Source organism: Hippoglossus hippoglossus, chromosome 2 (assembly GCF_009819705.1).
Source record: "Hippoglossus hippoglossus isolate fHipHip1 chromosome 2, fHipHip1.pri, whole genome shotgun sequence".
NCBI classification, from domain to species: Eukaryota; Metazoa; Chordata; class Actinopteri; order Pleuronectiformes; family Pleuronectidae; genus Hippoglossus; species Hippoglossus hippoglossus.
Window position 1 is genome coordinate 10,978,085 of NC_047152.1, and position 12,500 is coordinate 10,990,584.

The 12,500-nt window shown below is 44.8% G+C and overlaps 3 protein-coding genes across 5 annotated transcripts in view; 2 read left to right on the forward strand and 1 right to left on the reverse strand.

The window, feature by feature from the left end:
- The window catches only part of LOC117773095 (pro-opiomelanocortin-like), an 18,486-nt gene that overhangs the window by 5,067 nt on the left and 919 nt on the right, over window positions 1-12,500 (reverse strand). The window lies entirely within an intron of this gene.
- LOC117773214 (vesicle transport protein SFT2B-like) lies at window positions 3,337-8,881 on the forward strand. The gene is made up of 8 exons (XM_034604936.1): window positions 3,337-3,754; window positions 4,588-4,677; window positions 4,828-4,913; window positions 7,867-7,948; window positions 8,078-8,113; window positions 8,373-8,431; window positions 8,516-8,545; window positions 8,740-8,881. The coding sequence occupies exons 1-8, from the start codon at window positions 3,683-3,685 to the stop codon at window positions 8,777-8,779; spliced, it is 495 nt and encodes a 164-aa protein (XP_034460827.1). The 5' UTR covers window positions 3,337-3,682; the 3' UTR covers window positions 8,780-8,881.
- The window catches only part of LOC117772985 (T-box transcription factor TBX19-like), a 7,747-nt gene continuing 5,199 nt past the window's right edge, over window positions 9,953-12,500 (forward strand). The window contains exons 1-2 of one of the 2 annotated variants that reach the window (XM_034604653.1): window positions 9,953-10,281; window positions 11,994-12,250. In XM_034604653.1, coding sequence (XP_034460544.1) covers window positions 11,994-12,250 — 257 coding nt within the window. In that variant the 5' untranslated portion in view covers window positions 9,953-10,281. Of the gene's footprint in view, window positions 10,282-10,314; window positions 10,737-11,993; window positions 12,251-12,500 lie in introns of those variants that run through there. The other variant, XM_034604643.1, reaches the window with a different exon arrangement.

Sequence of the window (12,500 nt, forward strand, 5' to 3'; positions counted from 1 at the left end):
AGACCTCCCGACCTGCGGGGGGGGGGGGGGGGGGGGGGGGGGAGGGAGAGAGAGAGAGAGAGAGACCTCCCGACCTGCGGGGGGGGGGAGGGAGAGAGAGAGAGAGAGAGACCTCCCGACCTGATGTGTGGTTGTTTGTTCAATCAGTGTATTTATTTGACAGCGTATCTGTGAACTAACAGGTAGATAATATTATTTATTTCACATGTATTTATTTCACATGTATTTATTGAATGCTAATTGATGTCTATGTGCACGTGGCAGCTGTGACACGTGTTTTTTAATTGTGTGAATAAAGTTTCTGTCTCATGAAGGAAGATCAGATTTTAAACAGTTATTTATGTATTGAACAGATATTATTTCTGTGTGATCAGTAAATTCAGCTTTAATTTAATTTAATTTAATTTAATTTAATTTAATTCTGTGAATCTTTAATTAACCACAAACTCGTCGCACCTGCGTCTCAAACAACCCGCTCTGATTGGAGTCTGCTCCACCAATCAGAGGCGAGGACCGCTCAGCGCCGGATCCTTCAACCAATCAGCGCTCGCTGTGCTGCTGTTTGTGGAGAGCGGAAGTGACGGAGGAAACACGTGATGAAGAAAAGATGAAGAAAAGATGAAGAAACGAGTAAAAACCGAGAAACTGACGAACGAGTCCAGACTTCGGTTCAGCGGCGAAGTGACGAAGTTCATCCTGGACGAGTTTGGACGTGAAAACCAAACCGAACCAAACCAAACCGAACCAAACTAAACCGAACCAAACCAAACTGAACCAAACTGAACCGAACTGAACCGAACCGAACCAAACTGAACCACCTGACAGGTAACTGCGAGCTAGCGTTAGCATTAGCGTTAGCGTTAGCCGAGTGGCGTGGTTTCACTTTCAGGATGTTATAGGTTTAAATCTCTATATGTTTAACTCTTTATATGTTTAACTCTATATATATATATATATATATATATATATATATATATATATATATATATATATATATATATATTTAATGTTTAATGTTTGTATTCACTTATTCACACTTTGGATTTGTTGAATATTTATCGTGTAAATGTAATTTAGTCTTTTAAAGATGAGAATTCTAACATTAACTTCATTTATACATATTAATATGTTCATATAAATGCAGAATGCTAAACTTAATACAAGTATTAATATATTAGTATATTAATATCTAGACTACAGCTTAAAGGAAAGTAATGAAACTGTACAAACAGGAACACAATTATTTAGTGTTTTCTATGATTGTATTTATTGAAATATCGATTCAGGTTCATAATGTAACTGTAGATTCTGTGTTCATATTCCTGCAGTGTTTGTACATGAAGATCAAATAATTGTAACCAGAGAACGAGCTCCATCCCCGGCTGCAGGTTTGACTCTGTTCTATGTTCTCTATGTTCTCCATGTTCCTCATGTTCCTCGGTGTGAGGAGCTGGGACTTCCTGCTGAGAACCTGGAACATGAAGATGAAGGTCAGTGTGAGGAGCTGGGACTTCCTGCTGAGAACCTGGAACATGAAGATGAAGGTCAGTGTGAGGAGCTGGGACTTCCTGCTGAGAACCTGGAACATGAAGATGAAGATGAAGGTCAGTGTGAGGAGCTGGGACTTCCTGCTGAGAACCTGGAACATGAAGATGAAGATGAAGGTCAGTGTGAGGATTTCTTTTTAAAGCTCCAGTGTAAGGGGTCCTTTCTACGGAGGCAGCCATGTTTTTTTACAGTAGCCCAAACTGGACAAACTAAACCTTTTGAGTTTCTATGACAACTTCCACAGGAACATGCAACTTCACCACTAGGTGTCACTAAATTCTACACACTGAACTTTTAATCAATTATTTAATTATTCAACAATTATTCAAATATGTTTATTAGAAGAAATTCAATTTCATCTTCTTCTTTTAGAAGATGTTTGTTCATTGTCACATTGAACAATATTAGAAATGAACCAAATGCTTCATGGAAACTAAGAAGTGATGACTTCACTCTCATGGCTGATTTAAACCAATCGCTGACAGGCTACATCACCAGCCAATCAGGAAGAGGCTGTGATCACATTTCTGACTTTTAAACCCCGACGATGGAACATCAAATATTTGGATTCCATCAGAAATCTTCCTCCAGTGTCATGGTGGAATGTGAGTCATGTTTTTATTCTTACCTTGTGGTTTCAATTTAAATCCGTTAGTGCGTTAATATCAGAATGAACGTTTTTATAAACAAAACAAACTTCAACCTGATGAATTCACTGGTTTTCATCTTCATTACAAAACAATGTGACGTTACTGCCTTTACTTCACTGCTGATCCAGAGGGAGGGAACGGGTCAGGCTGACAGGGAGCGCCCTCTGCTGGATCTTTAGGCAAACTACTGTATTTTAGATTTGTTATAGTTGGAGAATAAAGTTTGAATGAACGTTTTAAATAAACTGCTTGTTTAAAAGTAATTTACTACGAACTGACTCAACGTTGACCGAAGGTATGAACTTGTCACTTCTCAGGGTTGGAGTCAAAAGACTGAAGAAGAGACAAATGTGGAGAAACGTTGACTCGGGACCGAGGATCTGTCTCTGAACCAGCTGCTGACAGCTGCTGACTCTGCATTCTACACACAGACAATATTAAACATCATGACGTCGTATGACAAGTGTGATGGTCACCGACTTGTCATCTGGAGCTGTGCAGCAAAAACCAGGTTCACGTCCAATAAGAGGTGAGTGTTAATGGTAAAAAGCTACTTTAACACAAACTAGTTACTGGTCCAGCAGCTGAACACTCAACATTACATTAGTGTTGATCTTCTGTTGCTTTTCTCAGCAGACACAGACTCTCCTGAAACCACATTCATGTTGTGATAGAAACACTACATCCACCAACATGAAGGGTTTTAACAAAGTCACGTTTTCATCTGTCTTAATTACACAAAGACGACTCGCCATCAAACTTCTGCAGGAAAGAGACTCAGTGATGTTCTACTTTATTTACATAAACTCATTCCTATAAAACCTTTAACTTCCACTCCACCATGGATTAAGTTCATTAATATATAAATAGAAGTTACCCCTGTGATTTGATTTGACGTGAGATTTCTTGTAAATGTCTTCACCACCTTTGAGTCCAGGGAAGAAGACAAACGTCAGCACAGGGGGATTCTGGGTAATGAAGTTTCAACTGGCCAGGTGTGAACTGTGATATCAGGTGCAGTTTGTCAGTGCAGCCGCCAGATGGCGCTCTGTCTCTGCAGATGTACTTCGTTTGTCTCACCACATTGAATCACTGAGTTTCTATTGGTTCAGCAGCTGGAAGTAAAACACTGACATGTTACATGTGTGAAATTCACTTTACAACAGTAAAGATCCATTAATGCTACATTGATATTGACTCTGAACAGAAACACTGTTCTACAGTCGCATGCATGTAGTGATACTGAGTGTTTCATTTCCATTGTTGATGCAGCCAGAGGGGATGTGTGTACTTTATGTGTGAAGACACTTTGTCTAGGTTAAAGAAACATTATGTCCTCACAGAGATGGAAATAATTAGTGTGTTGATGCTAATGAGCCGAGAGGTCGACCCAGTTCTACAGCATCAGGTGTTGACTTCCTGTTTGTCAGTTTGTCTCCGGTCAGCTGAACGTGAAACTTCAGGAAACATCAGGAGCGGAGTTCATGGATAAATTAAAGAAGGTGCTGAGCGGGCAGGAGGAGGGCGTGGACCCGGAGGGACCCAGAGCCCTGGAGGTGGGTGAGGCTGTTAGCTGTTAGCTGTTAGCATGTGATGGACAACACACCTGTTCAGGTCTCACTCACTGAGACACTTGGTTTAATTTGACCTAGAATCATTTCATCAATTCAAATATCAACATGGGAGCAGTTTTAATATTGTGGACTTTAAAGTGATGATAACGTTTTAAACTCATTTGACTTATTTTACTCATGAGTTTGTCTTTTTACAATTTCATGAAAATGTTTGATTCATCTCAAATACATGATCATGTTATTACACTAAAGTAATACAATGATAATATTGATTAAGTGTTTTACAGTAAAAACTAATCCCTGAAATAAACTGTACTAATCTAACAAACTTATTTATATAAATGAATCAACCATTTAACTCAGATAAATTTAACGAGCTGCAGTTATTGTTTGATGCGTTGAGTTGATTGACTGAAATTATTACGTCAAACGACTTCTTGATAATTTGTGTAACATGGTGAAAGTTTTCTGATGAGAAAATAATCATCAGATCAATGATGAAACTGAGTTTTTATTGTGATCAATAATCAGATGTCACTTCCTGTTTAACATCAGGAGCTTTATAAAGTGTCGTTAGTTTAACTTACAAAGTTTAAGTCTGTTACAAAATGAGCATTCTGTTGATACTGCAGTTTGTGTGTAATCTGATTACTAATGTGTTGTAATCTGATTACTAATGTGTTGTAATCTGATTACTAATGTGTTGACTGTAAACTGTGATGAAACTGTCAATATTGGATTTGACCTGAAGCAGTTTGTGTTTGTTCAGTCCTGAACACGTCTGTTTAACTTCCACCTGATGATGTCATGTGCAGAGAGCCAATCAGGCGGTGACGTTGGGCTGGGGCAGGAGGGTGAAGGGCTTCCTGGTCTGCTTCATCCTGGGAGCCTTCATGTCTTTACTGGTGAGTCGGTGTGACTGTACCTCAATGGTACGCCTGTTGGTTCCTATGGTAACAAACGTGTATCCATGGTAACAGCTTCTCCGTCACTTTTCATCCTGTTGTATTCAACCTGTCTGTCTCCATGGTAACAGCATGTTTCTCTGCCCTCAGGCCACCTTCATGCTGTGGATCCCGGGCTTCGGTCTCGCTGTGTTCGTTGTCTTCTACACGGTGGGAAACATCTGCATTCTGGCCAGGTAACAACTCACACACCTGGACTCTCCTGGTGTCTCTCCCGGTGTCTCTCCTGGACTCTCCCGGTGTCTCACCCGGTGTCTCTCCCGGTGTCTCTCCCGGTGTCTCTCCCGGTGTCTCACCCGGTGTCTCACCCGGTGTCTCTCCCGGTGTCTCTCCTGGTGTCTCTCCTGGACTCTCCTGGTGTCTCTCCTGGTGTCTCTCCTGGTGTCTCTCCCGGTGTCTCTCCTGGACTCTCCCGGTGTCTCCCCCGGCGTCTCTCCCGGTGTCTCACCCGGCGTCTCTCCTGGTGTCTCTCCTGGTGTTCCCCGGCGTCTCTCCTGGTGTCTCTCCTGGTGTTCCCCGGCGTCTCACCAGGACTCTCCCGGTGTCTCTCCTGGACTCTCCCGGTGTCTCTCCTGGACTCTCCCGGTGTCTCTCCTGGTGTCTCACCCGGCGTCTCTCCTGGTGTCTCACCCGGCGTCTCTCCTGGTGTTCCCCGGCGTCTCTCCTGGTGTCTCACCCGGTGTCTCTCCTGGTGTCTCACCCGGCGTCTCTCCTGGTGTTCCCCGGCGTCTCTCCTGGTGTCTCACCCGGTGTCTCTCCTGGTGTCTCACCCGGCGTCTCTCCTGGTGTTCCCCGGCGTCTCTCCTGGTGTCTCACCCGGTGTCTCTCCTGGTGTCTCACCCGGCGTCTCTCCTGGTGTTCCCCGGCGTCTCTCCCGGTGTCTCTCCTGTTGTCTCTCCTGGTCTAAGTTCCAAACCCACAGAACTAGACTCAGCCGGTGTCTCTCCTGGTGCCTCACGTGGTCTCTCCTGGTGTCTCTCCTGGTGTCTCTCCTGGACTCTCCCGCTGTCTCACCTGGTGTCTCTCCCGGTGTCTCTCTTGGTGTCTCTCCTGGACTCTCCCGCTGTCTCACCTGGTGTCTCACCCGCTGTCTCTCCTGGTGTCTCTCCCGGTGTCTCTCCTGGACTCTCCCGCTGTCTCTCCTGGTGTCTCACCCGGGGACTCACCTGGTGTCTCTCCCGGAGTCTCATCCAGTGTCTCTCCTGGTGTCTCACCCGGTGTCTCTCCCGGTGTCTCTCCTGGTCTAAGTTCCAAACCCACAGAACTAGACTCACCTGGTGTCTCTCCTGGACTCACCCGGTGTCTATCCCGGTGTCTCTCCCGGTGTCTCTCCTGGTGTCTCACCTGGACTCACCCGGTGTCTATCCCGGTGTCTCTCCCGGAGTCTCACCCGGTGTCTCACCTGGTGTCTCTCCTGGTCTAAGTTCCAAACCCACAGAACTAGACTCACCTGGTGTCTCTCCTGGTGTCTCTCCTGGACTCACCCGGTGTCTATCCCGGTGTCTCTCCCGGAGTCTCACCCGGTGTCTCACCTGGTGTCTCTCCTGGTCTTAAGTTCCAAACCCACAGAACTAGACTCAGCTGGTGTCTCTCCCGGTGTCTCTCCCGGACTCACCCGGTGTCTCTCCTGCTGTCTCTCCTGGACTCAGCTGGTGTCTCTCCCGGTGTCTCTCCTGGTCTAAGTTCCAAACCCACAGAACTAGACTCAGCTGGTGTCTCTCCCGGTGTCTCACCCGGTGTCTCTCCTGGACTCTCCCGGTGTCTCACCCGGTGTCTCACCTGGTGTCTCTCCTGGTCTTAAGTTCCAAACCCACAGAACTAGACTCAGCTGGTGTCTCTCCCGGACTCACCCGGTGTCTCTCCCGCTGTCTCTCCTGGACTCAGCTGGTGTCTCTCCTGGACTCAGCTGGTGTCTCTCCCGGTGTCTCTCCTGGTGTCTCACCCGGTGTCTCTCCTGGACTCTCCCGGTGTCTCTCCTGGTGTCTCACCCGGTGTCTCTCCTGGTGTCTCACCCGGTGTCTCACCCGGTGTCTCTCCTGGACTCTCCCGGTGTCTCACCCGGTGTCTCACCTGGTGTCTCTCCTGGTCTTAAGTTCCAAACCCACAGAACTAGACTCAGCTGGTGTCTCTCCCGGACTCACCCGGTGTCTCTCCCGCTGTCTCTCCTGGACTCAGCTGGTGTCTCTCCTGGACTCAGCTGGTGTCTCTCCCGGTGTCTCTCCTGGTGTCTCACCCGGTGTCTCTCCTGGACTCTCCCGGTGTCTCTCCTGGTGTCTCACCCGGTGTCTCTCCTGGTGTCTCACCCGGTGTCTCACCCGGTGTCTCACCCGGTGTCTCTCCTGGACTCTCCCGGTGTCTCTCCCGGTGTCTCTCCTGGTCTCTCCCGGTGTCTCACCTGTTGTCTCTCCCGGTGTCTCTCCCGCTGTCTCACCCGGTGTCTCTCCTGGACTCTCCCGGTGTCTCTCCTGGTCTCTCCCGGTGTCTCACCTGTTGTCTCTCCTGGTGTCTCACCCGGTGTCTCTCCTGGACTCTCCCGGTGTCTCTCCTGGTCTCTCCCGGTGTCTCACCTGTTGTCTCTCCCGGTGTCTCTCCCGCTGTCTCACCCGGTGTCTCTCCTGGACTCTCCCGGTGTCTCTCCCGGTGTCTCTCCTGGTCTCTCCTGGTGTCTCTCCCGGCGTCTCTCCCGGTGTCTCTCCCGGTGTCTCTCCTGGTCTAAGTTCCAAACCCACAGAACTAGACTCACCCGGTGTCTCACCTGGTGTCTCACCTGGTGTCTCTCCTGGACTCTCCCGGTGTCTCTCCTGGTCTCTCCTGGTGTCTCTCCCGGTGTCTCTCCTGGTGTCTCTCCCGGTGTCTCTCCTGGTCTAAGTTCCAAACCCACAGAACTAGACTCAGCTGGTCCAGACTATTTGAACCTGATCCTGGAAACCAGATCAATCGAGACCTGTGACTCAATAAGATTAAAGAATTCAAATAAAACCAGATAAAAAAAAGACAAAAGATGAAAACAGTGAAATAAAAGATCGAATCGATAATGATTAAACTACATTACCCATCGCTCCCGGAGGCGTGTGGTTTGCTGCTCTCCGGTGGTGGCAGTCGGTATGACAGCTGCTGGTGTGGTTTCAGCATCATGTTCCTGGTGGGGCCGTGGCGGCAGCTGAGGACCATGTGCGCCCGAGAGCGAGCGCTGGCCACCTTCCTGGTGCTGGTGAGGACAATGGAGAGGACACAAGTCCAACTGGTGCCAGTGGACAATGTTTCTGTTTGTGAACGTTTCATATTAAAGTCAAACCAGTTTCCTGGATGAACGCAGCTTTTCACACGTGTTCCTCTGCAGGTGTGTCTGGTGCTGACGCTCTGCTCTGCCTATTGGGTGAGGAACTGTCACCTGTCTGAGCCTCACGGCCAATCACGGGCCTCGGTGTGGTTGTGATGTACAAAACGCTGCTGGGAACATTCATGTGAAGTTGTGTGTTGATGCTGTGACTCATCATGAAGCTAAAACAATTGTATGATGATCACAAGACTTTATATGATGTCACTTCCTGTGTTAGTAAGCCCCGCCCACAGCTTCCTGTTTCCAGATGCTGATTCGTAATAACGTCTCTCTCTCTTCCCCCCCCCCCCCCCAGTGGACGAATTTCACCCTCGCTCTGATTTTCTGTCTCCTCCAAGTTCTGGCTTTCATCTGGTAACACACACCACACACACACACACACTACACACACTGTCCACCTGTCTCTGTGTTGTACCTGACTGCTGCTGTTTGTCACAGGTACGGCCTCTCATACCTCCCCTTTGCCAGGTAACACACACACACACACGTACAAAGACAACTTTTATTGTAGAAACTTGAATCTAAACAAGTCATTGTGTAGTAACAGAACAAATACTGCACTGAAAACTTTAGAGGTAAAGAGTATTATCAGCTGAAGGTAAAAGTACTCACAATATTTATTCATAAACAGTTTCCACTCATCGTTGTTTTGTGTCTTTCAGAGAAGGCGTCTTGAAGTTCTGTTCGATCTGCTGCAGCTGAACATCAGAGTCCGTCCGACCAATCAGGAAGCAGGATCCTCACCTCAACGTCTGGTTTCCATGGAGACGCGTGTTACAGTGTTTACCTCCGGGACACGATCCGTGTTTTACTCCGTTTGTCTCTTGATCCGAGTTTTACTCCGTTTGTCTCTTGATCCGTGTTTTACTCCGTTTGTCTCTTGATCCGAGTTTTACTCCGTTTGTCTCTTGATCCGTGTTTTACTCCGTTTGTCTCTTGATCCGTGTTTTACTCCGTTTGTCTCTTGATCCGTGTTTTACTCCGTTTGTCTCTTGATCCGTGTTTTACTCCGTTTGTCTCTTGATCCGAGTTTTACTCCGTTTGTCTCTTGATCCGAGTTTTACTCCGTTTGTCTCTTGATCCGAGTTTTACTCCGTTTGTCTCTTGATCCGTGTTTTACTCCGTTTGTCTCTTGATCCGTGTTTTACTCCGTTTGTCTCTTGATCCGTGTTTTACTCCGTTTGTCTCTTGATCCGTGTTTTACTCCGTTTGTCTCTTGATCCGAGTTTTACTCCGTTTGTCTCTTGATCCTCGTTTGATTCTCGTCTTCGTCTCATTTCACCACAAAAACTAAATGTTTTGTTTTAGCCTTTTTTTTTTTATGGTGAAATGAAACTGATCTGGATTCAGTCGGATCCTGGTTCTTACACCATATTTATATTTTAATGCAGCTGCTGTAATTACATGTGTATTAACTGGTGTACTAATACATAGTATACTAAACAGACTGTGATGTCATTGGTGTTTTTAACGTGTATTAAATGAATATTTGTGTCTACAGTGTGACTGGTTTAGAGTCGAGCTGCTGTCAGATCAGATGTTTCTGTTGTGTTAAAAAGCAGTAAGTTGTGTAGTGAATTGTGTTCCCATGTTTACCTGCCTCGTCATTAATGTCGTCTTTCTGCCTGTTAAGTCTCTAAAGCCTGTAAATCTCCACCTCCACCGGCCGCTGATTAAAACACACACAATAAAACACACAGGTATCGTATGTCGCTCTGTTTGTGTGTGTGTGTTTGTGTGTGTGTCCAGATGTTGGGATTTGACCTCTTCTCCATTACATGCTGGTCTGAGCAGCTCAGGCTGTTTTCTCTTTTAAACATGAGTCCTTGTTTCCTGTTTGTAAAAATCTGGATCTTCAGCTGTAAAACAACCAAACTGTTCTGAGACCGAAACGTTTCCTTCGTCCACACGACAAAATGTATTCACCGTTTCATATTAAAAACTAAAACGTAGTCGTACGATAATCAAATATTTCAGGTTTAAAACGTGACTTAAAGCTGCAGTGAGCCTGTAACTGAGCAGCAGCGCCCCCTGCAGACAAGTGGTCATTATTCAGTTGCATGTGACCTGCGATCACACAAACGTCCACCAGGATCCGTGTTGTGTTGGAGTCGCTCTTTGAACTGATCTTCAGCTTCGCTCTTGACTCTTCATCAGTGAGATCAAACCTTTGAGGCCTTAATGACTGAAGCTGCCGTTTCCTGGTGAAGACGTTTTCTTCACTGAGTCTAAAAGGTTTTTGGAATCCGATTAGAAAAAGCTCCGTCGTTCTTCCTCAGACTGAATCTGTTTAATTCTCCGTGTTGAAATCAGATTCTTCATTGGATTTGTTCTTCATGTGATTAAAGATTTACAATCTGTGCAAATCTTATAATTAATCATCTGAACCAGTTTAGGATATTTGTTGTACCTTTTGTACGGATTCAACATAATTTACTTTGTTGTGTATTGGTCGAGCGAGGGGCATGATCAGTGAGAGAGAGAGAGAGGTAGAGCGAGGCTGTGATGGGGGGGGGGGAGCGGGGGAGCGAGCTGGAGTCCGACTGTCTCTGATTGTTTCTGATCAGTTGAAGCTTCACATCTCAAAGAAAAACACTTAATTATAATTAATCAACATTTTAATGATTCTTTGATTTTCTGGATTTGATTCACTTCACAGGTGAGTTCATTTTATTTTTCATCTTTATTTTCCTGCAGGTTCTTATTTATCATTTAACTGATATATTGTAATTTGTATTTTATGAACAGATATAAATTATATTAAATTCTGATCTCGTAGATTTAAATCATATCTGTGCCTCTTCATGATATTGATGTTAAATTAAACGTTTGTTCTGAATTCACCCACTGAAGTGAAACTGCCGCGGCTCCGTCCACCTGCTGGAAACATCTGTTCTTATTACAATATCAACTTACATACCTGCACATTATCTATATTCACACATTTAGATTTCAAACTGCTTTAGAAATAAGCTAAATTAAATTATCATTTTACTTCAGATTCGAAGTTTGAAATTATCTTTTGTGGTGATTTAATATTTTAACCCAAAATGGACTCAAACGTGAGAAAATGAATTATAATATATTTTGAAATATAACATTGTTAAAAAATTATTAAAGTGATCATGTTCATTATCTTTAATTGTTTTTCTTTTCAACTGAGTTTAATTTGACACGAATTTGAAAAATAAATAATCTTCGAAGCAGAAATGTAAAATAAATCATCACATAGATGTTGAAGTGTAAATTTAGTTTTTATTTTAATCTGTTAAAATGTTGAAAATATAAATAGTTGTTGAGCTGCGTCTCATAATGAAACAAACACTGAGTGAAGCTTTCTAAACAGAATTATAAATAATAAAAATAACAGGTTTTCAGTTAATAAATTAGATGAAGTTTTTTCATCTGACGTAAAAACATGAAACTGATTCAACAGGAAAAGAAAAATAATCTTTTGTTCTGTGGTGAAACAGAAATAAAGTTTATTGAAAGGATTTTAATTTCTAGAGTTTTAAATAAATGAAACTTCTCTTCCTGCGACGCGCTGACGGATCCTGACTCTAAACAAACTAACATTTGAGTCTCAAAATGGCAGCGACTTGTTTTCTGGAAAATTTAAATAAATTGAATAAATTAAAATATATGGAAAGAAAAGCAGTTTATTTTTGTCGGCCATGTTTTCTTTTCAACAGAAATGACCTTGACTTCTGCTACGTAACATTCTTCTTCTTTGGTTAATTGACGAAGGACAGGTCGGTGCTCTACTGCCACCACCTGGTGTGTGAAGCACGTTGTGGCCGAACTTTGATCAAACCTCAGAAATTGAAATCAGACGTCATGTGACTCAAGTAGTTAAAGTTTTGTCATGTTTCCACGTTGTCTCCGTGTCTCCGTGTCTCCGTGTCTCTGTCTCCAGATGAAGGTGGAGAGTTTACAGAAGGACAGCCAGTCTGGATCTGCGTCTTCAGACCGGACCGGCGGCGGCGGCGGCAGCCCGGACTCGGCCCAACGCTGCATGTCACGGCTGCTGAGCGCGGTGGAGAGCGAGCTACAGGCCGGGCGGGAGAAGGGCGACCCGACGGAGAGGGAGCTGAGGGTGGCGCTAGAGGACGGCGAGCTGTGGAGGAAGTTTCAGCACATCACCAACGAGATGATCGTCACCAAGAACGGACGGTAACGGTTTCTGACCAATCCAACGTCAGGGTTCAAACCAGAGCTCAACATTTCAAGAAGGAAAATGTCGACTCCGGGAAGTTAGCGAGAGATTTTACCTGAAACAGTCAAAACGTGATTTAATTCTGAAGGTTGTTGAACTTGACCTTTGACCTGTGAGCTTCAAACTTTATCATGACAGGCGTAGATAAAACAATATGTAAAATAAAATATGAAATGAATCCAACAGAGTTAAAGTGTTTGATGTTTT